This window comes from Theropithecus gelada, chromosome 1 (genome assembly GCF_003255815.1).
Source record: "Theropithecus gelada isolate Dixy chromosome 1, Tgel_1.0, whole genome shotgun sequence".
NCBI lineage: Eukaryota > Metazoa > Chordata > Mammalia > Primates > Cercopithecidae > Theropithecus > Theropithecus gelada.
Window position 1 is genome coordinate 39,066,950 of NC_037668.1, and position 27,543 is coordinate 39,094,492.

Genomic DNA, 27,543 nt, shown 5'->3' on the forward strand with positions numbered 1-27,543 from the left:
TCCTCCCCCTCAAATCGGGGTGAAAAGGTAGTACTCAAAAAAAAAAAAAAAAAAAAAAAAAAAAAAAAAAAAAAATTGCCTGACATTTTGATATTGTATTATCATGTAAGAGGGCTTTCACGTGTTTTTAAAATGGTTCATCTCTTGGTCCTTCCTCTAGTACTGTGTGGGTAGGCAAGTCAAATGCTAAAATCTTCATTTAAAGATGAAGAAAGTGAGGGTTAGGGTGGATTTAACTTTCTCAGAATTATAAGGCTAGTAAGAACAAGTGCCAGGACCCCAAACCCAAGCCTTTTACCTGTTTAATTTTTTGTTTCTTTTTCTTTTTCTTCATAACATGTAGTCTCCTAAAAAGTGTGTTTAGATATCTAATAAAGCTACGTAGTTGGCTGGTGGTCTTGGTCCCTGCCTGCCCATCTAAAGAGAACACTTCCTTTGTGAGAATAACTGACAAATGACCAGAACCATAGAGGATATATGCATCCTTGTGAGCATTGCTTTGGGAGCTCCTTTTGTAATAGAGTTTGCTGAATGGCTTTCAGCAGTGCTTTGTGATGCATGAAATGTTTGATATGGGACTTGGAGAGCTCTGTTTGGAAACAGTGAATGGTCATACTTAAACACCCTTTGTCTCATGACAGCCTGTAATTGGGTCACTGCTAGGGAACCAAAAGAAGTAGCAGGGCTGGGTGTGGTGGCTCATGCCTGTAATCCCAGCACTCTGGGAGGCCAATGGTGGGCAGATCACAAGGTCAGGAGTTCGAGATCAGCCTGGCCAACATGGTGAAACCCCATCTCTACTAAAATACAAAAATACAAAAATTAGTCAGGCGTGGTGGCGGGTGCCTGTAGTCCAGCTACTGAGGAGGCTGAGGCAAGAGAATCGCTTGAACCCGGGAGGTGGAGGTTGCAGTGAGCCAAGATCGCGCCATTGCACTCCAGCCTGGGCAGTAGAGTGAGATTCCGTCTCAGAAAAGAAGGACGAAACCCTGGCAGTCCTTCTTAGAACGCTTATGCTTCTGCTGTAATTTAGTGTGTGCTGTTTGCAGGTCTCTTTCTTAACCCTACGTATTTTATTTTCACTAAAATGCAAGTTTTTCAAATTAACAACCTAAGGAAACTTTTTAGACATTTGTCCCCTATTCTCTCCCCACCGTGAGAGTTTAATATCTCAGATTTACTACATTATCTGTATACTGTATATATTTGTACTTCATTTTTTTTTTTTTTTTTTTTTTTTTTTGAGGCGGAGTCTCGCTCTGTCACCCAGGCTGGAGTGCAGTGGCTGGATCTCAGCTCACTGCAAGCTCCGCCTCCCGGGTTCACGCCATTCTCCTGCCTCAGCCTCCCGAGTAGCTGGGACTACAGGCGCCTGCCACCTCGCCCGGCTAACTTTTTGTATTTTTAGTAGAGACGGGGTTTCACTGTGTTAGCCAGGATGGTCTCGTTCTCCTGACCTTGTGATCCGCCCGTCTCGGCCTCCCAAAGTGCTGGGATTGCAGGCTTGAGCCACCGCGCCCGGCCTGTACTTCATATTTTAAAAGACTAAGATTTTTTTCATCCTCTCAGAACCATTTTTTGGCCATTTGGGGTGATATTACCCTTATTGAAAAATGCGTGGAGTAGATGAAAAAATGAAGGATAAATCTGATTTGTATTACAATAATCCTTTTTTTTTTTTCTCTTCTGTGACAGAGTGCAGTGGCGCAATCTCTGTTCACTGCAACCTCTGCCTCCCGGGTTCAAGCAGTTCTCCTGCCTCAGCCTCCTGAGTAGCTGGGATTACAGGCACGTGCTACCACGGCAGCTAATTTTTGTATTTTTAGTAGAGACAGGGTTTCTCCATGTTGGTTAGGCTGGTCTCGAACTCCTGACCTCAGGTGATCCCCCCGCCTCAGCCTCCCAAAGTGCTGGGATTACAGGCATGAGCCACTGCACCTGGTCAGTAATCCATCTTATAATTGCATATTGAAAATAAAGTGTCTTACTTGAATAACTAATTGCAATCTACAAATTATTTCAGTCCTAATAGCACTGTGAGCTTTTGGTTACCTGAAGGCTAAACTCATCCTACTGATCAAAGAGTAATTTTTCACCCATAGGAAGCATCAAAGTCTACAATCTTAATTTTTTTTTTCCTTCCAAAGAGTTAGATAATTGAGATTTTTTATGATACTGGTGACTTTAATCTTTTTTAATATTGTTTTTCTCTGGAATTTATTGATATATATTACCTGAATATATTCTAATGCTTAAGGTATACACACATTATTTCACTTAAAAATTCCCACTTTCTCCTACCACTACCCCAGGTAAAGAACTCTTGAGTCTTTGAGGAAGTAGAAACATACTGTAGTGGGTTTTTTCTTTTTCACATTTACCCATTACAGACCATCTTGTGTGATTTGTGGGTTTTTTCCCTGAACATTTCTCTGTATGTCTTTTTATTATTGTTTCCTGCCTTTGTCTCTTTTCTTTGTCCTTTGCTTTCTCTACTTCCCCCAATATTCCTTCCATTTCTCTTTCCCTGCCCTCTGATTTCTTCCCACTCCTACATGTTATCTCCTTTCTTTTCATTCAGGACTATGAGAGTAAATTGCAGGCCTTGCAGAAGCAGGTTGAAACCCGATCCCTGGCTGCAGAAACAACTGAAGAGGAGGAAGAGGAGGAAGAAGGTGAAATCTAGAGACTGAAACTTTCCTGTGTATATCTTTTTGAAGTTATATTATCAAATTAGTCATTTATGCATAATCAAAGCTGAATTCCTCTTAGTTGGACCTATCATTTATCGACATTTTACTGAGCCAGTTTACAGATGATTGAATAGATGTGCAGTGTTGAGAATCCAGGCTGTATTTTATGAGGTGGGAATGGGGGTGATAGTGTTCTTAGACCTTCACAAGGTTTCTGAACACATCTTGATTTAAATCCCTTAGAAAGTTTACATGCACTGTCTCTCATATTACTGTAGATATGACTTTTATATATCTATTAAAAATATAGAGCTTAATCTTTGTGAAGACAGTCTGTTCAATTTGAAGCCATTTCTGGCAAATTTCTAGTCATATTGCTTAGTCATGTTTGCCTATCTTAGATTTTCCAGCATTTCTTAGTTGAGTTAGGGCTTTCATTGTTACTTATTGCCTTATAATGCAGTATAAACAGTTATCACAGTTCATTTTTCCACCCAACCTCTTGGCAATCTCAAGGCTTCAAACTAACTTTGAAGGAACTCTTAAGTTATGTATTACATTTCTTATTTATTTATTTACTTATTTATTTTTGGACAGAGTTTTGCTCATGTCGCCCAGGCTGGAGTGCAATAAATAGTGCAGTTTTGGCTCACCGCAACTTCCGCCTCCTGCCTCAGCCTCCTAAGTAGTTGCGATTACAGGGATGCGCCGCCACGCTCGGCTAATTTTGTGTTTTTAGAGGAGACGGGGTTTCACCGTGTTGTTCAGGCTGGTCTCAAACTCCTGACCTCAGGTAGATCTGCCTGCCATGGCCTCCCAAAGTTCTGGGATTACAGTCATGAGCCACTGCGCCCAGCCAATTTCTTATTTTTAAATAAGCAAGATGGTACCTTTTTTCTCTCTGTAATAGAAAAAAATAAATACATGAAGTCATACAATATAACAGAGGTCAGGAGTTTGTCTTTTTTTGTTTTTTGAGACAGAGTCTCACTTTGTCCCCCAGGCTGGAATGCAGTGGTGCAGTCTCAGCTCACTGCAACCTCTGCTTCCTGGGTTCAAGCAATTCTCATGCCTTAGCCTCCGGAGTAGCTGGGACTAGAGGTGCGTGCCACCACGCCTGGCTAATTTTTGTAACTTTAGTAGAGATATGGTTTCTCCATGTTGGCCAGGCTGGCCTCAAACCCCTGACAGGTGATCCGCCCACCTCCGCCTCCCAAAGTGCTGGGATTATAGACATGAGCCACTGCGCCTAGCCAGGAGTTTTTTTTTTTTTATTGTGGCCACATGTTATAATCATACCTTTTTTTAAAAACAGAGAAAAATTTATTTCTTTGTTATTCTATTTTAAATAAATCCAAAAGTAAGATTTTTTAAGATTTTCTGAAATGTGTATATTGCTTTCATAGTATCAACAGAATTTGGTAAGCTTTACTAAAAAGAAGAAGAAACAAAAGCAGCTGAATGGAGAGAAACTGGAAAACACCTCACCTTGATAAAAGAGATAAGCTAGAAGAGAGATGTAATTTTTATATAGTTGTAAGATTGCCTTTAAATATGCATCATTCATTCTTTCAGTTCCTTGGACACAGCATGAATTTGAGTTAGCCCAATGGGCCTTCCGGAAATGGAAGTCTCATCAGTTTACTTCATTACGGGACTTACTCTGGGGCAATGCCGTGTACCTAAAGGAGGCCAATGCCATCAGTGTGGAATTGAAAAAGAAGGTATGGAGCAGGAGGACGCAGGAGAGCTGGAGGCAAAGCTGAGCCTGCTGTGGGTGCATCAGGGCTCTCACCTTAAATTAACCTTTCCTTTGGGGGAACTCAGCAGCTTTGTGCTATAAAACAGCTTTATATATGTCTTTATTTCATATATGTGCCTGGAACATAGTAGGTACTACTTAAATTTTTGTTAAATAAATTTTTTTAAAAACAGATGTTTTCTAGCTTATTTTACAAATAGACTATATTCCTGACAAAAACTGGAGAAACATAGTAGTAGAAAAATACTTCTCTTGGGTTTCTGAATAATTTTAATTTTCTTCTGCTTTTCTATTATTAAGTTTGCACCTCTATGTTTGCTTTGCCTCTTTGCTATTGATCTGCTCCCCCTCTGGGGTCTGTGAGGCACTGTTGTGTAGCGGACAAACACACGCACCCTGGACCCAGACAGTCCAGGTTCCAGTCCCAGCTCCATGAGTGGTGTCGATCCCGGTAGCCCTGTGCCTCCATTCCCCCATCTACATAATGGGGTTGGTAACAGTACCTGGCACCAAGGGATTTTGTGAGGAATGAAAATGGGCATATGCATAAACCACTTAAAATAGTACCTGGCATGGTAAAAGGAATGAATGTTATTCATTTTTGTAAGTATTACCACAACTTCACACCAAACCTTAGATTCAGTCTTCTGTACGCTCCACTGTTTATCAGTTTCTTCACTGCTAAGATTACAGTGGAAGACCATATTGTGTAGTAGGTAAGAGCACGGACCACCTGACTTTGGGGAAATTAATTATCTTCTCCTAGAACTAAATTCTAGTTCTAGAGAATAAGATATCTTCTTCATTCATAATCTCGGCAGCCTTTCTCATTTTATAATTATTTATTAGCCACTCCTGAAGTAGACTAAATAAAGGCAGTAACTGTCTTTTTTTCTTACTGCTGTGCATAGCATTTAATTAATATTAAATAATTGTTTAATAATAATTTGTTGGTGAAAATATAACGTGGTAGTGAGAAATAAATGATGCAATGTCGTGAAGTACTTACCATATAATCAACACTTTTTTTTTTGAGACAGAGTCTGGCTCTGTCACCCAGGCTGGAGTGCAGTGGCACGATCTCGGCTCACTGCAAGCTCCGCCTCCCGGGTTCACACCATTCTCCTGCCTCAGCCTCCCAAGTAGCTGAGACTACAGGCACCTGCCATTACGCCTGGCTAATTTTTTGTATTTTTAGTAGAGACGGAGTTTCACCGTGTTAGCCAGGGTGGTCTCAATCTCCTGACCTCATGATCCGCCCCCCTCGGCCTCCCAAAGTGCTGGCATTATAGGCGTGAGCCACCGTGCCTGGCCATAAACACTTTTTTATGAGATAGGATCTGGCTCTGTCGCCCAGACTGGAGTACAGTGGCGCAATTATGGCTCACTACAGCCCTGGTCTGGGCTCAGTTTGTAGAGACAGGGTCTCACTGTGTTGCCTAGGCTGGTCTTGAACTCCTGGGCTCAAGTGATCCTCCTGCCTCAGCCTTCCAGAGTGCTGGGATTACAGGTGTGAACTTTCATGCCCAATCAAATAAACGCTTTTAAGAGCAGTAGTTGCAATCCTCTGAATTTAAAATAGGAAACCTTGCTGTGTTTTCATCCTCTCTTATTAGTGAGGGACTAGATATGCATTTTGTGGTCCACCTTTTGGTCTCTGGTATAAATTCTATTAAAAGTCTTCATTCAGTCAATCAAAATATATTTATCAAGATTTTATGCCAGGCATGGTGGATTGTGCCTGTGATCTGAGCCGTTTGTGAGGCCGAGGTTGGTGGATCATTCGAGGTCAGGAGGTCAAGACCAGCCTGGGCAACATCGTAAAAACCCATCTCTACAAAAAATAAAAAAATATTAGCTGGGCTGGTGATGAATGCCTGTAGTCCCAGTTATACAGGAGGCTGAGGTGGTAGGATCACCTGAGCCTAGGAGGTGGAGGCTACAGTGATCTGTGATTGCACCACTGCACCCAGCCTGGGTGACAGAGTGTAACCTTGTCCCCTCCGTGCCTTCCCCCTGAAGAAGATTTTAGTATGTGCAAAAACACTGCCAGGCTAGGAAAACAAAGTCCTTAAATAGCTTGATTTGAAGTTAGGATTATTCCCTGTGACTGCTAACAGGTGGCCATATTTTTCAGTTAGTCACAAGCTATTTGTTGAGCACATACAGCACATTTGACCTCTTTCCCGTTGGGCATGATTGTATCATCTTCTCTGAAGCTTGCTTGCTGAAAACCATTTGTCAATGGTTTATTCTTTCCATTCAGGTGCAGTTTCAGTTTGTTCTGCTGACTGACACACTGTACTCCCCTCTGCCTCCTGAATTACTTCCCACTGAGATGGAAAAAACTCACGAGGACAGGCCTTTCCCTCGCACGGTGGTAGCAGTAGAAGTCCAGGATTTGAAGAATGGAGCAACACACTATTGGTCTTTGGAGAAACTCAAGTATGAAAACATTCATAAAGGCTGATTGTTTTATTTAGGAAATAACAATGACTTGCTCAAGTGAGCTCCTTCCAACTTTCCTCTCTCTGAGGACACCGTTGCTTCCTTCCCTGTACTTTCTAAACGCTGTTGCTGGCCAATGGTATCACCATCCGTTTTCTTTTAAGTGAATAAATTGCACTCCTCACACAACTCTGACATTTGTAGATATTTAAGTTTACCCTCCATAGACCCTCTTTTAAATTTTAAATTTTCCAGTTTTATCATATTTCTGTTTCAGATTTGAAACTTATCTTTTCTATCCTGGACCTCAGGATAATCAATAATAAACATGGAAGTTATAATCTAGCTTCTTTTATATTTAGTATTATGAGATACCTCCCCCTGTCTCAGTGTATTTGAGGTGTCACATACAGTTGACCTACAGTATTCCCCCTTATGACTTTTCACCCGGTAGAGGATAGGTGGCCATTCTTGACTTTTGATGGCTTATCTCTAGAATCAAGACACTTTGGATACTGAGTGTTGGCTTCTGTACTTTTGGCCTTCATTCTTTTTAAGTAACATTAAATAGTGGGAGCAACTCCTTTTTTTTTTTTTTTTTTTTTTTGAGAAAATCTTGAATAGAAGATGGTTCTAAAGTGAAAGGTTAATGCAATTTCATTATATTAACCCAATGTGCTTTGTGTTTACTAAATAGGCAGAGGCTGGATTTGATGCGAGAGATGTATGATAGGGCAGGGGAGATGGCCTCCAGTGCCCAAGACGAAAGCGAGACCACTGTGACTGGCAGCGATCCCTTCTATGATCGGTTCCACTGGTTTAAACTTGTGGGGAGGTATGTGATGATTTTGTTGATATCTTCTTTTAAAATAATGGTTTTATTCAACAAACCTGAGCAGATAATATAAAAATTTAAGCGGAAAAAAAGAGTGTAAAAAGGCCTTGTCTATAATCTTATCCACTCACAACCACTGCATCATTTGGTGTATTTCCCTTCAGTTATATTCAGCAGGCATTTTTGTTTCGAGTCTCAAACTTTCAGCCAAAGTATTTAAATCTTCCCTGACTTTAAACTTACGAAGTGTTCTGTACTTAAGATAAATTTAGAAGGAAAAGAAAACTTATGCCTGTATCCTACACAGTTTAAATTCATAGTACAGTTTATCAGACACAATCTCTTCATGATCTGATTTGTTCTTCCTTTTTTTAAAAGGCGATTCATCGCACTTTAGTCATTGCAAGGGTGAATTGCACCTTGGTAGTCCCCTTCAGCCTCATATTTTATACATTATTTCCAGCACTTAATGAAAACACGTAGTGCCTCTATGAGTCCATATTGAATCAAGTTCTTAGAGGTTTCAAATTTTCAAAACAGGGAAATTTAAGTTTTGAGCTTACGATTTCAGAATTTGAATTGCTTTTTCAATTGCAGAAAACCCTGTGATGGGCTGGGCGCGGTGGCTCACGCCTGTAATCCCAGCACTTTGGGAGGCTGAGGCGGGTGGATCATGAGGTCAGGAGATCGAGACCATCCTGGCTAATACAGTGAAACCCCGTCTTTACTAAAAATACAAAAAATTAGCAGGGCACAGTGGTGGGCACCTGTAGTCCCAGCTACTCGGGAGGCTGAGGCCAGAGAATGGCGTGAACCCAGGAGGCGGAGCTTGCAGTGAGCTGAGATTGCGCCACTGCACTCCAGCCTGGGCGACAGAGCGAGACTCCGTCTCAAAAAAAAAAAAAAAAGAAAAGAAAACCCAGTGATGGTTTTTAAAGAGGCTGGGTAAAAAGGAGTTACTGAAGTCATAGTGTGTTGTGGAAATGAAGTAAATCTTTTCCACTCTACTCTGATAGCAAAGTAGTTTTTCTAAGAGATGAATTGGCCAAACATATCTTACCCTAGCAAAGCATGTGCTGCTTTGCCAGATACCATTTCATCCATTTTGGTTTCTGCTCCAAGATGACGTGAGCATTTCAGTAAAGATTGAAAGCCTTCTTGTTTCACTTTGATGTTGAGTGGGTCCTTGGAGGCCTGGATGCTGATCTTTTATGTGAACTGGAGAATGTAAACGTGTTATAGTACAGTATTTACCTAGGATGGTCTACTCACGTGTTTCCTTTGCTTTTCTTATTCTAAGGATCAGTCCTTATATAACTTTTTCAACTTGCCCTTGTTCCCTTTCACCTGACCCAAATGATTTATGCTTATTTTATCCTTTTGCTTTTCCATTTGCTTTTATTGTGTTGATTCCCCAGTGGATTCTGTCCTGTTGGCACCTATTGCTTCCTGTTTAACCAACTATTCCTCTCTCCCTGGCTGTGTTAATTGGCGTCTTACCTGGTGTCTAGCTCCCCCATTTTCCACGGCTGTGTGAATGAGCGCCTTGCCGACCGCACACCCTCCCCCACTTTTTCCACGGCTGATTCCGACATCACTGAGCTGGCTGACGAGCAGCAAGATGAGATGGAGGATTTTGATGATGAGGCATTCGTGGATGACGCCGGCTCTGACGCAGGGACGGAGGAGGGATCAGATCTCTTCAGTGACGGGCATGACCCGTTTTACGACCGATCCCCTTGGTTCATTTTAGTGGGAAGGTTGGTGAGGTTATTGTGAGAAAGGCGAAAAGGGACCAGCTCTTGCTCTGAAGGCCTCCCTGCTTGCGCAATTTTGGATAACCTTGCATTAGCCAATTCAACTCATGAATGCTCTTTTTCAAGTTCTCCAATACTTCAAGTTCTTTGTCAGTGCTGGTCTGGCTGAGACAGTTCTCAGGCATTGTGTGTGCGGTCCTCAGTCTGCTCAGCACAATACGCAGCAATATATGAAGACTGCATGGAAGACACCTTGTCTTAAATTGTCCAGTAATTTTGTTCTGAGGAGGGGAACCCCAAAGGAGAAAGTAAAGCTAAGAGTCAAATGTGGTGGGTTCAGTGAATAGTATTATGGTCTAGATGTTTCCTTTTCAAAGGATTGTGATTGAAAAAGCATATGGAGATAACATGAGAGAGGGGGCAGTGCGAGGCCAAGGTTTGGCTGAAGAATTTGTGGTACTGCAGGAGTCAGAGGACAAAAGTAGATTCAGGAGTAGAGTTAAGTTTATTTTTTGCTTAGTCTACTGAGTCCTAAAAAGAATCAGGAAAGTTAAGCTTCTCCTTTACCTAAAATGGATGCCTTTCTTTGGCCAGTTTCACTGAGCCTGTCTACGGATCTTTGGCATCTGCTAAAATTTTAACCTATAGGGTTTATAATGATAAAGCTCAGAAAATCATCTATTGACCCCATCAACAGTGAATATTGGCTGGGTGCGGTGGCTCACCCTTGTAATCCTAGCACTTTGGCTCACGCCTGTAATCCAGCAGTTTGGGAGGCCAAGGTGGATGGATCACCTGAGGTCAGGAGTTTGAGACCAGCCTGCCCAACATGGTGAAACCCCGTCTCTACTAAAAACACAAAAAATTAGCCGGGTATGATGGTAGGTGCCTGTAATCCCAGCTACTCGGGAGGCTGAGGCGGGAGAATCACTTGAACCCGGGAGGCAGAGGTTGCAGTGAGCCAAGATTGCACCACTGCACTCTAGCCTGGGTGACAAGAGCGAAACTCTGTCTAAAAAAAAAAGAACAATGAATATTTGTTCGGTGCTATATGAAACTGCTTTGTGTTAAGAGTAGTTCACCAAACTGAGGCATTGTCTCTGGCTCTCAGTTTGTGCATCCATCTGTCAGTGATGCAGAACTCTCTATGCACATGTTCCTGATACTGGTGTCTTTGTTCATCTCCAGCTTTCATGCTGAGGTGATTTAAATTACAAGTTCAACAGTAGAGCGCCCATTGGATTAACCAAAAAGTTTCTGGCCATAAACTTTGTCCCAATGCTAATTACAGTTTCTAAAACTGTTCGCTTGTGTTCTATACTATTGCAGTGAAGAGTAGGCAGCTTCATCTTATGTAACATGGTGAGGAGAAGGCTGACCTAATTGTCAGGAGAAGTCTTGGGTCCTAGGCCATCTCTGTCACTAGGACAAGCAACTTAAACTGAAGCCTTTTGGGCTCTCAAGTGTAAAGTGAGTAACAGGTAGAAATAAAGAGCCATAAAGATCTTTTTCAGCTTTCATATTCTGTCATCTACACTAGCAAAAATGAATATCCTGGTTAAGACTTCTACTAAGAAGCATTTGTATTTTGAGGAAGTTGTATGGTAACTGGAGACAATCCCGCTTAATGTGGAAATTAACTGAGGATACATGTATTGTTTTGTCTCTAGTCTTATAGTTTTATTTCTTTTAATCATATCAGATGTAAGTATAGATATAAAGCAATCAACTCTATTTTGATTTTCACATAAAATACTTATGAGCTGTGGCTCAGGAATTGACTTTTCCATTTGTTTAGATTCCCAGGTTCTAACCTTGTAAGAAAGGACTGGGGGAGGAAGTGAAATAATATAATAACAATCAGTAAAGTGAAGAATAGCTTTCCATTTTTGCCCTTGACTACATTTCTCTTCTGCAAACAAAATTTACAGTAATGCATCATCACCCAGTTGTGTAGTGTCATTGTATGTGTAAGGAAAGTAACTAGTTTCCTGTTTTTGTGATTCACAAGGTTGGATTTCCCCTATTGGCATATAATTTCAAATATAATTCACTTGTAAAATTTTTAGTTTGTGGCTGGGTGCGGTGGCTCACGCCTGTAATCCCAGCACTTTGGGAGGCTGAGGTGGGCAGATCATGAGGTCAAGAGTTTGAAACCAGCCTGAACAATGTGGTGAAACCTTGTCTCTACTGAGAATACAAATATTAGCCAGGCATGGTGGGTTGTGCCTGTAATCCCAGCCACTCAGGAGGCTGAGGCAGGACAATCACTTGAACCCGGGAGGCAGAGGTTGCAGTGAGCCGAGATCATGCCACTGCACTCCAGCCTGGGCAACAGAGCAAAGACTCCGTCTGGGGGGAAAAAAACATTAGTTTCTTGTGAAATTCCATTAGTAAGTTTGTTTTTTAGCCATGACTGCCTCTGCTAAAACTTTATATTGCACATGAAAAGAGCTTGTCCCTTTAGCTATTCTCTTATGGCATGCTGGGATGTTATGAACCATCCATCATAATTTGGGATGAAATGTAAAATATTTAAGCTAGTCTTCTGGGTTAAAAGGGGGTTAAAGATGATTATTCTGTGATCTCTCTAAGTACCTTAACTGACATTCTTTCTATAAGTAGCACCATAATTTTGCTAATTTTTCTTATCTTTATGTTGACCAGTTTGTTTCCCTTTTTGAAGTAACTTCATTGAACTTTCTGCTAATGTATCTTTTACGTTTTTCCCTCTCTCATCCCTGTTCTCCTTCAGTCTGCTAGGTCAAAGTATAAAGATTCTCAAAAATGCAGAGTAATTATGAAAATTCTGTTTAAAAAGCTTCAGAATAGAATGTTTATATAGCATTGATTTGGAGCTAAGGGCTATATTCTGGTAACATGACAAGGTGCTGTCTAGTGAATGTGTGATTGTATAGTCATGGAGCTGATGTCCCTGCCATAGAATTACAGAATTATCTAAAAAGGGAAATCTATAATAATGGCCTTCAATGCTCCCACACTTGGACTAGCCTTTGCCATAGGCAGACAGGCAATCTCATCTTTAGTGTGTGTGCAAACAGTGCTTTAATATAATGTGTGCTTAATATAAGCTTTCTTAAAAAAAAAAAAAGGGACTCCTGCTTTTGAATAGCTATTTTTTGAAATAAATTAGATATAGTTAGGAATCTAAATGTGTTCTGTGTAGTTAATACCTAGTATGAGCTGGCTCTGAAAAATCAACCTAGTATAAGTTGGATGGCTTTGCTTTTCTGCTTCTGGTATAACCCATTTTTCTGGAAAAGCTTCCACTTCTACTTAAAGATAAGAGAGAAATCATTTTCCTGTTCCCTTATGTACATGTTCACTTACCAAATATTTATAGAGTGGCCCAGCTCTCTGCAGACAGTGGTGAGCAAAACCAGACATGGTTCCTGCCCTCATAGACTTATAGTCTGATGGATGACACAGACATAAATTAAATAATTGCACAAATAAATGTAAATTATAGCAATGATGAAATAGTTGTGTGTGTTGCCGGAGATCACATAACATTGGGGGACCTGTTATGAGAAAGTGGTGTTTGAAATAAGACCTGAAGATGTGAAATCAAAGGCATGAGGCCAGGTGTGGTGTCTCACACCTGTAATCCCAGCACTTTGGGAGGCTGAGGTGAGTGGATCACCTGAGATCAGGAGTTTGACACCAGCCTGGCCAACATGGTGAAACCCAGTCTCAAAAAAAAAAAAAAAAAAAATCAAAGGCATGAGGTGTAGGCATCAAGTGCAGAGAGGACTCCAGGCAGGGGACATGTGCAATGGCTCTTTAATGGGCCAGGCCTTGAAATGGACAAGTCTAGCTGGGGTGCCCATAATAGAGGAGAGTGATCTGTGTATGCGTTGACTTTGAAAGTGAAATTATCCATTTGATACCTTACGCCAAATTCTTAGTCTTTTAAATTCTGTTGCAGTAGTTGTTGTTTGATGGTTTTGTTTAGAACTTTTTAGAACTTTTCATTCTTACATTTTTTTACACCAGAGCTTCAACTCTCTGTTTCTTAGCATTTCTGTCTCCTGCTTTGGAGCAGACTGAAAGGGAAGTGGCATTATTTCATCTGATTTAATGTTCATTCGCAGTTATTTTTGTTATATTTTTCATTTTCATTTCATTTATGCTCTAGTCATATTAACATTTGTTTTTCTGTGATGTATTATGTCTGTTTTCATAATTTTCATTACTTTGAGTTGAAATCCCAAATACCCAGTCCGTCCTCCTCCTCTCTTTGTTTTAAAATAGATTTCAGAACAGGAAAAGCATCAGATAAGCATGCGTGTCACTTGGTTTTGTTTGATTTATTGATACAAGTGTCTATCTTTGTCTTTTGTCTTATGTTCGAAGATCAGCATATACCAAATGGGAAGACCAGAATCACACTAGGAACTAGATTCTATTTCCCTTTCACTAATTGGAATGAACACTCTTTAGCTTTGTGAGCACCAGTTTTTATTGCTTTTTTAAAAAAGTAATAGCTACAAAATAATGAAAGAAGAAGAAAATACCAAAGATAGGACTTTGCTAGTTTGCTTGAAATATAAAGTGTTAGAGCTATATTTTACCTTTTTCTTATGCATTTCTGAATTAGGTTTTGAACTCTAGGAGCAAAAGCAAACCTTTTAGGCATCAACTGTCATCTTCTCCCTTAACGTTTGTCTTTTTTCTTTTTTTTTTTTTTTTGAGACGAAGTCTCACTCTTGTCCTCCAAGCTGGAGTGCAATGGTGTGATCTTGGCTCACTGCAACCTCCGCCTCCTGGGTTCAAACGATTCTCCTGCCATGGCCCCCGCAAGTAGCTGGGATTACAGGCGCCTGCCACCATGCCTGGCTAATTTTTGTATTTTTAGTAGAGACGGGGTTTCACCATGTTGGCCAGGCTGGTCTTGAACTCCTGACCTCAGGTGACCCATCCACCTGGGCCTCCCAAAGTGCTGGGATTACAGGCGTGAGCCACCATGCCTGGCCCTTAACATTTGTCTTGATGCCCATTCAGAGTCTCCTCTAATCTTAGAACTCAAAAATTTCTGGCTGCAGAGCTTCTGTGTCCATATGTGTCTGCTGACCTCACCTTGTCAGTCACCCTGCCTGAAAATAATAGTCATTTCTTTTTTTTTTTTTTTTTTTTTTTTTGAGACAGAGTCTCACCCTGTCACCTAGGCTAGAGAGCAGTGGTGCAATTTCGGCTCACCACAACCTCCGCCTCCCGGGTTCAAGCGATTCTCTTGCCTCAGCCTCTCGAATAGCTGGGACAATAGGTGCACGCCACCATGCCTGGCTAATTTTTATATTTTTAGTAGAGATGGTGTTTCACCGTGTTGGCCAGGCTGGTCTCGAACTCCTGGCCTTAGGTGATCCACCTACTCAGCCTCCCAAAGTGCTGGGATTACAGTCATGAGCCACCATGCCCAGACAATAATAGTCATTTCTGAAAGTAACAATGAATGGCCAGGCGTGGTGGCTCACTTCTGTAATCCCAGCACTTTGGGAGGCTAAGGTGGGGGGATCACCTAAGGTCAGGAGTTCGAAACCAGCCTGACCAACGTGGAAAAATCCTGTCTCTAGTAAAAATATAAAATTAGCCAGGCATGGTGTCACATGCCTGTAATCCCAGCTACTCAGGAGGCTGAGGCAGGAGAATTGCTTGAACCCGTGAGGTGGAGGTTGCAGTCAGCCGAGATCACACCACTGCACTCCGGCCTGGGCAATAAGAGCGAAACTCCATCTCAAAATAAATATATAAATAAGGTAACAATAAAGACCCATAGGCCAGGCGTGGTGGCTCACGCCTGTAATCCCAACACTTTGGGAGGCTGTGGCGGGTGGATCATGAGGTCAGGGGATCAAGACCATCCTGGCTAACACGGTGAAAACCCCTCTCTACTAAAAATACAAAAAAATTAGGCAGGCGTGGTGGTGTGTGCCTATAGTCCCAGCTACATGGGAGGCTGAAGCAGGAGAATGGTGTGAACCCAAGAGGCGGAGCCTGCAGTGAGCCGAGATCACACCACTGCATTCCAGCCTGGGTGACAGAGTGAGACTCCATCTTAAAAACAAACAAACAAAAAACAATAAAGACCCGTAATGCTGTGATATGGAATTTATTTTAGAGTTATTAGCTGTATTTTGGCCCATTTTCCTGCCTTTTTTGTCTCCTGGTTTCTGTTTTATCTATTGGGAAAAATGAAACAAAACCTCTTTATAATTTCTTAAATTAAAAGGTTAGGCTTGCCTGGGCATGGTGGCTCACGCCTGTAATCCCAGCACTTTGGGAGGCTGAGGTGGGCGGATCACAAGGTCAGGAGATTGAGACCAGCCTGGCCTACATGGTGAAACCCCATTTCTACTAAAAATACAAAAATTAGCTGGGCATGGTGGTGTGTGCCTGTAATCCCAGCTACTCGGGAGGCTGAGGCAGGAGAATCACTTGAACCAGGGAGTTGGAGGTTGCAGAGAGCCGAGATCATGCCACTGTACTACAGCCTGGCCACAGAGTGAGACTCTGTCTCAAAAAAAAGATTAAGCTCTTGAATGGGCTCCTCTAACCTGCCCCCAGCAGCATTCATAGAGCAGTATCTTGAAAGTCTGCTTCCAGGTGTGACTCTTCTCCCTACAGTAGTTAAGTTTTAGAGCGTGATTTGGTGTGTGTTGGTCTTCGTCAACAGTTCTGCCAAGCATTTGCTTGTTCATGATCTGTGCTGAAAAGGCAGCTGGAGGCAAATCTGAGAGGATAGGACTGAGAAGGGGTCTTAAGACAAGGCCAGAAGTCAGCTCACAGTTGCAGGAAGATGTTCTCAGTGAACCTGAAAGCAGTTTCTCTCTCCATGGATGCTCTGACATTTGTCTCCTGGTTTCTGTCTCTAGGGCATTTGTTTACCTGAGCAATCTGCTGTATCCTGTGCCCCTGATCCACAGGGTGGCCATCGTCAGTGAGAAAGGTGAAGTGCGGGGATTTCTGCGTGTGGCTGTACAGGCCATTGCAGGTAGGTGACCCTCTTCTGAAATGAGAGCTGTGAGTTCTTTAGAGACAAAGCAGGCCAGTTCCGCGTGGGTCACGCTTATATTACACAGACAAACTGTGGAGAGTTTGTATGTGTAATATACATACACATACTTTGGAGAAAGCCTTTATTGCTCCTTTCTAGCAATTGTTCCCAAGTATCACAAATAGATCCTGCTTAGTCCAGACTATTGCTATTTTGCAATAATGGGGTAAAGAGATTTTCTTAAACATGTTAAAGAGCAGCTCTTGCATTAACTATATAAAAGTCATTGGCCTTTTTTTTAATTTTCAAGATAGGGTCTCACTTTGTCATCCAGGCTGGAGTGCAGTGGTGCAATCATATCTCACTGCATCTTTTACAAAACTCCAGGCTGAGCCATCCTCCCACCTCAGCCACCTAAATAGCTGGGACTGCAGACGCACACCACCTCCCAGCTAATTTTTAAGTTTTTTATTGAGTTAGGGTTTCATTATGTTGCCCAGCATAGTCTCGAACCCCTGAGCTCAACCAATCTTCCTGCCCTGGCCTCCCAAAATGCTGGGATTACAGGTGTGGGCCATTGCACCCGGCCAGTCATTGGCCTTTTGTTTTGTTTTGTTTTGTTTTGTTTTGAGACGGAGTCTCACTCTATTGCCCAGGCTGGAGCGCAGTGGCACAATCTCAACTCACTGCAATCTCCACCTCCTGGATTCAAGCAATTCTCATGCCTCAGCCTCCCTAGTAACTGGGATTACAGGCACCTGTAACCATACCCAGGTAATTTTTGTATTTTTAGTAAAGATGAGGTTTCACCATTTTGGCCAGGCTGGTCTCAAACTCCTGACCTCAGATGATCCACCCACCTTGGCCTCCCAAAGTGCTGGGATTACAGGCATGAGCCACTGTGCCCAGCCTGGCCTAAATAATGTATCTTAACTGCTTCATTATTAACAAAGGATTGTTAGGCCTTTGACTTGCTTAGGTTTTTTTTTTTTTTCTCAGAGTACTTATAATAGACATTTGTTTGGCTGCTGTTTTGTAATGCACGGGTCAAGCTGATACAAGCTGTTTATGGTGGCTTGTGCCTGTAGTCCCAGCTATTTGGGAGGCTGAGGTAGGATTGCTTGAGCCCAGGAGTTTGAGGCCAACTGGCGCAACATAGTGAGACGCCATCTCTTAAAAAACAATTGAAAAAAAAAAAGATTTTGGTATTTTCCATTTTTCCATGATCCAGCCTATGTTCTGAGGAAAGAATGTGGTCATTTTCTGTAATCTTTCTGTCTTAATTGCCAAATGCTGTGCTGTGTCCAGTGACCTTTCAGCCTTTCCCCCATGGAAACTTGTGACACAATCACCAGTATTGAGTATATGGAAGTCTCCTCCACACGTACAATATAATATTTTCAAATACTTGTTGGGTATTATTGACTATTATCTTGCCAGCATGGAGACAGTCAGTATTTCTAGGTGTGACATTTGGACAATCTCAAGAATAAAACAGAATCTTTTTTTTTTTGAGACGGAGTCTCCCTCTATCACCCAGGCTGAAGTGCAGTGGCGCGATCTCGGCTCATTGCAACCTCCGCCTCCCGGGTTCAAGGGTTTCTCCTGCCTCAGCCTCCTGAGTAGCTGGGATTACAGACGTGTGCCAGCACGCCCGGCTAATTTTTGTATTTTTAGTAGAGACAGGGTTTCACCATATTGGTCAGGCTGGTCTCAAACTCCTGATCTCGTGATCTGCCTGCCTCAGTCCCCCAAAGTGCTGAGATTACAGGCGTGAGCCACCACGCCCAGTCTAAAACCAATTCTTTATTGACTAGTCTCATTTCTTTATTGACTAGTCTCATTTGAGCTAAAGAAGGTGATCAATCTACATGAATAGAGTGCGAAGCAGCCCATGCCGTGTTACTACTTTGGTATCATTCTCTTATGCCAAGGACTTGAGTTTATAATCCAGCAAGAGCCTTTTCCCTTCCTCCCGCTGTGTAGTCTCACTCAATTCTTCCTAATTATTTTTTTTCTGCTTTAGCGGATGAAGAAGCTCCTGATTATGGCTCTGGAATTCGACAGTCAGGAACGGCTAAAATATCTTTTGATAATGAATACTTTAATCAGGTGAGAACCCGTCAGGAAGAAGGAAAACCTTGTGGAAAGAAAAAGAATGTTCAGCGTTGGAGACCAGTTCTCCTGTGAAACTGAAAAACATAGGGCGCTGGTTGTCACAGAGTAGTTCAATAGAATATGGGACATGTCTAACAATTATGAAGGTAAAGGTGTATAGACTCAACATTCATATTTTATTCATTGCCTTTCCTCAGACAGCCCTCGGTCCATATAATTTTCCAGTCACTATTATTTGTTGGGCAGATAAACAGAAGTAAGGCAACTGGAGAAAAATATGTTTTTATACTACTTTACCATGTACCTGCCCCTGCCTTTTTTTCAGAGTGACTTTTCGTCTGTTGCAATGACTCGTTCTGGTCTGTCCTTGGAGGAGTTGAGGATTGTGGAAGGACAGGGTCAGAGTTCTGAGGTCATCACTCCTCCAGAAGAAATCAATCGGATGAATGACTTGGGTATGTAGACAGAGTTTACTATGCTTGGGGACATTTTCGACAAAGGGAAAGTATTGACCGTTATCAAGGGACGTAGTGGCCTTCGTCAACTAGGAATGGAAAGAATGCCCAACTCCCTCCTCTTTGCATTATTTGAACCATCTGTGTCTTCATTTGACCCTCTTTAGATTTGAAGTCAAGCACTTTGCTGGATGGTAAGATGGTAATGGAAGGGTTTTCTGAAGAGATTGGCAACCACCTGAAACTGGGCAGTGCCTTCACTTTCCGAGTAACAGTGTTGCAGGCCAGTGGAATCCTCCCAGAGTATGCAGATATCTTCTGTCAGTTCAAGTAAGCTGCCCCTTTGCTCTGCCTCCTAGCTAGCTGCTAACCGAGGTGACATCTCTTGTGCACTGTAGAGTGCTTTACGTGTGTGAGGGATTAACACTCTTGAGACAAAGACTAACCAGTCTCTGAAGGAAAATGCTTTCATCACTCCTATGGGAGTGAGAACCAGAAACCTGTCCTGGAATGCAACAGGGTTCCCTGGCAGGAGGAGCATGCCGCGCACCCTGCTGCAGGGCTCTGCTGTGAGCGGTCCCCCTTTACCAGGAATGTAGGGTCTGATCACATAAGCCTGTTGATGAGTCTTTCTAGTTCTCTTCATGTTGAAATGTCTTATTAGTAAATCTGAAAGCAGTGGCTTATCTGGCCACCAATTATGCCTGTTTAATACTCGGGAAAAGGAAAATTTAAACAATGTAAAGAAGGATAAATTCTACATCAACTGAAAAAAGCTAGTATGTGGAGAAGATGTGACACTTGTCATTTGTCATCCACATAGGACTTGCTGTTTCCCGCGGCCCTCTCAGACCCTGTGCTCTAGGTGCTTTCTTCTCAAGACTGCCCCAGGAAAACACTTTTTTGTGAATCTTCAGTTTTAATACCTCCAAACTTCAATGTGTCTTTTCAGTACTTGGGAAGGGCCACAGTACAAGAGACTGAAGTCTGACCCCTCCGTACCTACAGCCCTCAGTTTGCTACTGGTGCCACCAAGAGGCTGCTTTGGGTTCTGCCATCCCTCTCCCCTCAGAGTGTGCCTTGGCCTTCCCATCGGTCCTAGTGCAGTTTATAAAGCTTTTGTACAGGTTTTATCACAGAAAATTGAGTTAAATGTGATCTGAATTAAATGTGATTACTATATAGTAGGCCACTAATATTATTTGCTACAACTCACAATTGTTGAAATATTACCCATCGAGAATTGATTTCACCTATTTAATGTGTTTTCACTCATACCCTCAAACTGAAGGCAGGATAGTATTGACCAGATGAATCTGTTTTTTGGAACTGTTGCTATTCTAATCAGGCATGTTTTTCATGGAAAACATCTATTTGATTAACTGATGTCTGAAGTGACAATAGTGAGTTGACCTTTGTCCTGCAATCTCCTAAAAAGAGCAGCATCTCCACCTGGTGTTAGCTCTGGGGGAAAGGGCATGTTGCTTTGTGTTGAAAGCAGCCTCAAAGGCATCCGTGTTTTTACAGTGGCTCCTCTGGCCTGTGCCGGGAAGGTATGGCTGCAGAGCACTGTGAATGAGTTCACCTTTCACCAGGGAACCCCAAGAATGCTGCAGTGCCAGCAATACAGGAATCAGGGATTTGGAGCACTTGGCACAAACATGCCAGTGTTCTCAGACTGGTGAACTAATTTGGAAGACAACAAGTTCATACTACTGGTCTCTCCCCCGAACTGAAAATATTTTCTTTTTCTCCATTTTTTCTTGATGGAAGGGGTGTCCTTCTGATGGATTTTTCTATCTGGCAGTAAATCTTTGTATTGGGTCCACTTTAACTGTGCAGTTATTTTTATTTCAGACTAATAATAGGGAGAGAAAGAGAAAAAAATAGCATCTCACTATCTGTGAAGATAACTAAATATAGCCCACTGGTTCAATAAATTTTTCCAGAGTGTCTTCTGTGTGTCGAGACCTGTGGGAAAACACTTGCTGTCTGGTGGGGGGAGAGGCATATAAATATATTATTACAGTGAAATCATTGCTATTAAGGAAAAAAACATTACTAGTAATGTGGGAACACAGAACTGTCAGGGTAAGTCAGGAAAGACTGCCTGGAAGAGGTGACATTTGAATCCACAACACTCTTAGGTAACTATGCCAGCCACAGGCTTTCGCACTAACTGTGGAAGCTTGAGTCTGCTAATTTTTTTCTGTACAAAATGACATTGTTTTTATTTTTAGTAAAAAGCTTTTACAAAGGAAGAGGAGTTAATTGAATTCACTTCTTCACTCTCTCTAAAGCATTCTTGCACATACATCCATTTACTAAGTGATCAGGGTCGGTTAATTTTTCAGTCATTTTTGAAATAAAGTCTAAAATAGGATCAGTTAATTTTTCAGTCATTTTTGAAATAAAATCTAAAATACCCTCTGTGCGATACGGAAAAGGTTCTTGACAAGGGAATGTAAATAACTTAAAGAATCTGCTTAAGTGGAATGCTTCTTTCTATAGGATCCACATTGGGCTCTTGAAACAGATTCTGATAAAACCATTTAATACAGTGTTCACGAGTCTTTTTATTTTTTTATGAAGCTTTCTGCATCGCCATGATGAAGCATTCTCCACGGAGCCCCTCAAAAACAATGGCAGAGGAAGTCCCCTGGGCTTTTATCATGTGCAGAATGTAAGTGGCCAGACCTTTTTGCCAAACGTATGTTTTTCTGGTACCTTGGTTTTCTTAGCCAAGGAAGGGTGATAAGAAGACGTACAAGTCACTGGCTGTGCAATGGGGGGAGTAGACAATAGAGGGCGTGACTAGAGTGGTGAGGTCATCCACAGTGGCCTGAGCAGCAAGCCTTCTTGTCTGTATTACAATGGGCCTAGTGAGTGGAATGTGGGTTGGTCTGCCAATAATATCTTCCATCAGTTTGAATGCAATGAGTTGTTTTAGTGTTTCTGTCCTAGAAAAATAAGCATGCTTAATAAGAGTTTTGTTAAAGTGAATGCATTGTCCTTTAAACCCTAAGATACTTATGTTGCTCAATTGCAAATAACATAAAAAATATCAAATACCTTCTGTAGCTAAATTAAGATTTAGAGTCTGTTTTCCTTGCAACTGATAGTATAATTAACACATTAATGCCCTTTACAACTGTATTCTTATGTGAAGTAAGAAAACAGATCCTTCCCTCTCTTACATGAAATTTCACTCAAGCTATGTTCCAGAGTCATTATCCTCATCACAATAGCTAACATTCACTGAGAGTTTATTTCGTGTTAGTCACTGTTCTGAGAGTTTTTGTGTAATTTAGTCTTTCCCTTTATACCATAGATTAAGATAATCCCTGTGTTAGCTGAGATGACTGAAGCATAGAGCAATTAAAGTCGCTCATCAGACCAGGCACAGTGGCTCACACCTGTAATCCCAGCACTCTGGGAGGGAGGCAGGTGGATCACTTGAGGTCAGGAATTTGTGACCAACCTGGCCAACATGGTGAAATCCCATCTGAGGCACAAGAATTGCTTGAACCGGCCGGGCGCGGTGGCTCAAGCCTGTAATCCCAGCACTTTGGGAGGCCGAGACGGGCGGATCACAAGGTCAGGAGATCGAGACCATCCTGGCTAACATGGTGAAACCCCGTCTCTACTAAAAATACAAAAAACTAGCCGGGCGAGGTGGCGGGCGCCTGTAGTCCCAGCTACTCGGGAGGCTGAGGCAGGAGAATGGCGTAAAAACCCGGGAGGCGGAGCTTGCAGTGAGCTGAGATCCGGCCACTGCACTCCAGCCTGGGCGACAGAGCGAGACTCCGTCTCAAAAAAAAAAAAAAAAAAAAAAAAAAGAATTGCTTGAACCCAGGAGGGGGAGGTTGCAGTGAGTCGAGATTGCGCCACTGCACTCCAACCTGGGCAACAAAGCAAGACTCCATCTCAAAAAAAAAAAAAAAAGTAGTAATAAAAATAAAGTTACGCATCAGTGTTACAAGAGGCAGAGATAGGACTTAAGCTCAGAGAAATGTAGCTCTGGCATTCAGGATCTTCACTACTACGTGAAACTGTCTCTCATTCTCTTGCTAACCATGTCTGCTCTCTAAAGTAAGAGAGGAAAGGAGAACTTCAAAGATGGAAAAAGCAAACACAAAATATGCTATCTTCTTTTTCATGTTCATATAAATATAAGCAAGCATGTATCTGATAAACTTTGATCAGCTGCTTTGCACAAGGATTGTGCCTGACAACTGGGGAATGCAGATGAATCTCAGATGCTCCCAGTGAGCTTTGAATTACGATAGGGGAAATAAAATGCATACATAAACACCAGTCATGCAAAGATGAACATGAGAAAATATTCACTAAATGCAGTGGGAGTAGAGAAAGGGAAAGTTATTTATATGAATGGAAAACTAACTTAAAATAGTTACTTTTTGTTGGGGAGGATAGTTGGGGGAGAAAGGGGATAGGAAGCTCCCTGAAGGATGTAGTATAAGCAAGAAAAGGTGCGTCAAACTTGGCATTGTGCCTGGCACATAGGCCATAGTCAATACATGCATGGATGTATGGAAGTGCCAGTCCTCGGCACAGCAGAAGAGAGAGCAGGTGAAAGGAGCAGCAGTTGAGTGAGTGAGCCAGAATGGTAAGCATAGGAAGGGGAACAGGGGCCAAGATCAGTTGAGGCAAATTATGGAAGATCTTGAATACCTGAAACTTGGAAAAATTACTTTAGAATTAAAAACAACATAGGGGATTCCCTGTTTTTTGTTGCAAGAGGCCTAGCAGATTCTGGACACTCAGCAGTAGTAAAGTTGGGCCAGGCATAGTGGCTCATGCCTGTAATCCAGCACTTTGGGAGCTGAGGCAGAAGGATCAGTTCAGCGCATGAGTTAAAGACCGGTCTGGGAAACATAGTGAGATGCTGTCTCTACAAAAAATTGTTTTAAATTAGCCAAGCATGGTGGTGCATGCCTGTAGTCCTAGCTACTCCGGAGCCTGTGGCAGGAAGATTGCTTGAGCCTGGGAGGGTGAGGCTGCATGAGCCTTGTTCGTGCACTACAGAGCAAGACCTTGTCTCAAAAACAAACAAACAAACAAAATCAAAATACCTAAAGTTCTGATTGAAGCAGAAATCTGTGTTTTCTTGTAATCTTTTCCTAATCTTGCTTGGCTGTAGATTGCCGTGGAGATCACTGAATCGTTTGTGGATTACATCAAAACCAAGCCTATTGTATTTGAAGTCTTTGGGCATTATCAGCAGCACCCGCTTCATCTGCAAGGACAGGAGCTTAACAGGTTTGGACCAAATAAGCAAACATTTTTGATGGTATTGTTTTGATTTTTAGTTTCTTGATTGCTGGAAAGGAAGAAATCTTTTGAGGGATTTAGAAACTTCACCATCATCTTATAGTCACCTAGTCACTGATTTTAGATAGAACAAATTAAATTTTGACCGGGTGATCTCAAATACCATCTTTTTGTAGGAAGAGACTTTGAATATTGTAGAAATTTGAGGTGATAGGAATATAACATGAAAATTGTTGAAAATTGTTCCTGGCCGGGCATGGTGGCTCAAGCCTGTAATCCCAGCACTTTGGGAGGCTGAGACGGGCGGATCATGAGGTCAGGAGATCGAGACCATCCTGGCTAACACGGTGAAACCCCGTCTCTACCAAAAATACAAAAAATTAGCCGGGTGTGGTGGCGGACGCCTGTAGTCCCAGCTACTCGGGAGGCTGAGGCAGGAGAATGGTGCGAACCCGGGAGGCAGAGCTTGCAGTGAGCTGAGATCGCGCCACTGTACTCCAGCCTGGGCGACAGAGCAAGACTCTGTCTCAAAAAAAAAAAATGTTCCTAATGCCCACAGCTTTATGAAATAGAAGCTCTAAGTACAGTCATCAAAACTGCTGAGGAAGGCAACAGTGGGCCTTTCTGGTGATGGCAGAGTGTTGGTGTTGGCAGAAGAATTTTCTTATTTCATTTATTAGCTAAGACTTAGAAGGAGACATTTTTAAAATGAGATTTAGCCTATTTCACTATCTAGGATTATCTCTATTATCTGGTATTATGCCAGAGTTGAAAATGCAAAAGTCTGCTCTCTTAAAGGGAATTAAAACATGCTGTTGATATCAACATCCAGCTCTGTAGTCTTTTTCTTTCTCTTGAAAAAACGGGGTTTATTGATTTCTACACTGCAAATAGTTATTACAAAAAGTTTTTTTTCTTTTAAATACATTCACACAAAGAGAAGTATAAAGCGATGGTAGTGACCAGCAAGAAGAATAATAATTACGTTAATCTTAATATCTGTGTGCCGGTTCTGTTTACGTTAATGTTGGAAAACTCCAACTTGGAATCCAGAACCTCAAATCTGCAAATGGAATGTCTTGAGATAGGCATGTGGAAGTCAAACAGTTTCTCTCTTTTTCCCTGCTTTTAGAAGCTATACATAAAACATTGTTTTCCTTCTGTACTGTCACAGAACTTTTACATACATTCTCACTCCTAGTTGTGAAATGCCTAAAGAGAAGGAAATTCAATTTGCAGTCCAGCACAAAGGGGAGAATTTCTAAAATAAATAACTCCTTGTAGTCTTGATCTTTGTCTTCCTTTCTTTGCAGTCCGCCTCAGCCATGCCGCCGATTCTTCCCTCCACCCATGCCTCTGTCCAAGCCAGGTGAGCACTCACTCTGCTTTTTGCATGATAATCTCTGTGTGAATACATCTCTTATTCTGAATGACTTTTCAAATGGAAGTCATGTTGGAATTTCTATCCTTCTATGTATCCACATGTATTCCTGCTCCTCTTGTATATATCTAGTAGGAACTAGAATTCCTAGTTCCTGATTTAAAATAAGAAGTAAAGGCCAGGCCCGGTGGCTTACACCTGTAATCCCAGCGCTTTGGGAGGCCGAGGCAGGTGGATCACCTGAGGTCAGGAGTTCGAGAACAGCCTGACCAACATGGTGAAACTCTCATCTCTACTAAAAATACAAAATTAGCCGGGCATGGTGGCACACGCCTGTAATCCCAGCTACTTGGGAGGCTGAGGTAGGAGAATCGCTTGAACCAGGGAGGTGGAAGTTGCAGTGAGCGGAGATTGCACCTTTGTACTCCAGCCTGGGCAACAGGAGCGAAACTCCATCTCAAAACAATATAAAATAAAATAATAAAATAAGACAAGAAGTAAGAAACAATAGGGGGCCTTATCTACCAACTCTGTGGTCTTCTATTTGCAGATTTTGATAATCACTGTGTTCCTAAATCTTTCTGCTTTGTATGTAACTTCCCATAACTGTCAGAGGACTAGGCATTTCTTTGCGTAGTAAATTTATTCTGCATGTTCAGTGATCTTGTTTTGATTTTTCTTTATTTCTGTCCTTTTTCCTCATTGCCCATTCACCAAATTCCCACCCCACCCTGTGGTCACTCTCCACCCAATGTATTCCCCATCTTCATCTGCCTTCAGACCATGAGAGAAAGATTGAGCTGATTCGGTTTCTCGTGTCTGGCTATGTGAATGTGCATGTGTTGGACACATTTTCTGAGCACGCCAGTGTGCTTGCATCCTCCGCTATTGCCACCTTCCAGGATGAGGCTGACCCATTGCCGCCTTTTCTCTTTCTGCCAGTTCCCAGCTGCCAGAGCGAGAGGGTACCCAAACGAGATGGTTAGTAGCTGAATTAGCTCCACCTTAGATGTAGAACCAACCTCAGGCGCTTGTCCTGAAGCCTGGCTCTCTGCAAATGAAACACTGACATTTCCGTTTGCAACTTGAGCTGAATGTAGAGCTCAGCACATTTTCAAGGTCGTATCACATTTTCTTCCTAGAGATTTGGGAAGCACTTTCTCTATATGTGTCTGTTTCACATCACCGTCGCAGTGGGGGAGGCCCTTGCATTTGTTTTTATGGATTCTTTGCAATAGTATTTTTAATTTTGAAGATTTTACTAGTAGGTAGTTTGTTAGAATACTTCTGGTTTTGCTTTCTGACCCCTTAGATGACTGCCAGGATCACTTACCCTATTTTCTTTCTGACTAGCATCACCAACTCATGTGAAACTCAGCTGGGCTGAATACTGGTGATAGGGTACACATGTGAATAGTGCTAAATGATTCATAAAGCCCCTTTTTATACATTATGTTAGTGGATCTTCATGATCGCTTTTCAAGATAGTAGGCTAAATATTAGGATCTACAGTTTGTAAATGAGGAGACAGACTCCCAGAGGTTAAGCAGCTTAACTAAAGTCACATAGCATCAGTACAGTTAAGAATATGGAGTTTTGGCCAGGCGCGGTGGCTCAAGCCTGTAATCCCAGCACTTTGGGAGGCCGAGACGGGTGGATCACGAGGTCAGGAGATCGAGACCATCCTGGCTAACACGGTGAAACCCCGTCTCTACTAAGAAATACAAAAAACTAGCCGGGCGAGGTGGCGGGCGCCTGTAGTCCCAGCTACTCGGGAGGCTGAG

The 27,543-nt window shown here is 42.1% G+C and overlaps 1 protein-coding gene across 3 annotated transcripts in view; it reads left to right on the forward strand.

Annotated features, from left to right (window-relative positions):
* KIF1B (kinesin family member 1B) overlaps positions 1 to 27,543 on the forward strand; it is a 178,212-nt gene that overhangs the window by 110,901 nt on the left and 39,768 nt on the right. For all 3 annotated transcript variants that reach the window (XM_025398642.1, XM_025398661.1, XM_025398651.1), the window contains 12 exons: positions 2,582 to 2,675; positions 4,269 to 4,417; positions 6,722 to 6,900; positions 7,601 to 7,738; positions 9,250 to 9,498; positions 16,389 to 16,507; positions 18,537 to 18,622; positions 18,954 to 19,083; positions 19,251 to 19,413; positions 21,676 to 21,766; positions 24,248 to 24,366; positions 25,692 to 25,747. In XM_025398642.1, coding sequence (XP_025254427.1) covers positions 2,582 to 2,675; positions 4,269 to 4,417; positions 6,722 to 6,900; positions 7,601 to 7,738; positions 9,250 to 9,498; positions 16,389 to 16,507; positions 18,537 to 18,622; positions 18,954 to 19,083; positions 19,251 to 19,413; positions 21,676 to 21,766; positions 24,248 to 24,366; positions 25,692 to 25,747 — 1,573 coding nt within the window. The remainder of the gene's footprint in view (positions 1 to 2,581; positions 2,676 to 4,268; positions 4,418 to 6,721; positions 6,901 to 7,600; positions 7,739 to 9,249; positions 9,499 to 16,388; positions 16,508 to 18,536; positions 18,623 to 18,953; positions 19,084 to 19,250; positions 19,414 to 21,675; positions 21,767 to 24,247; positions 24,367 to 25,691; positions 25,748 to 27,543) is intronic.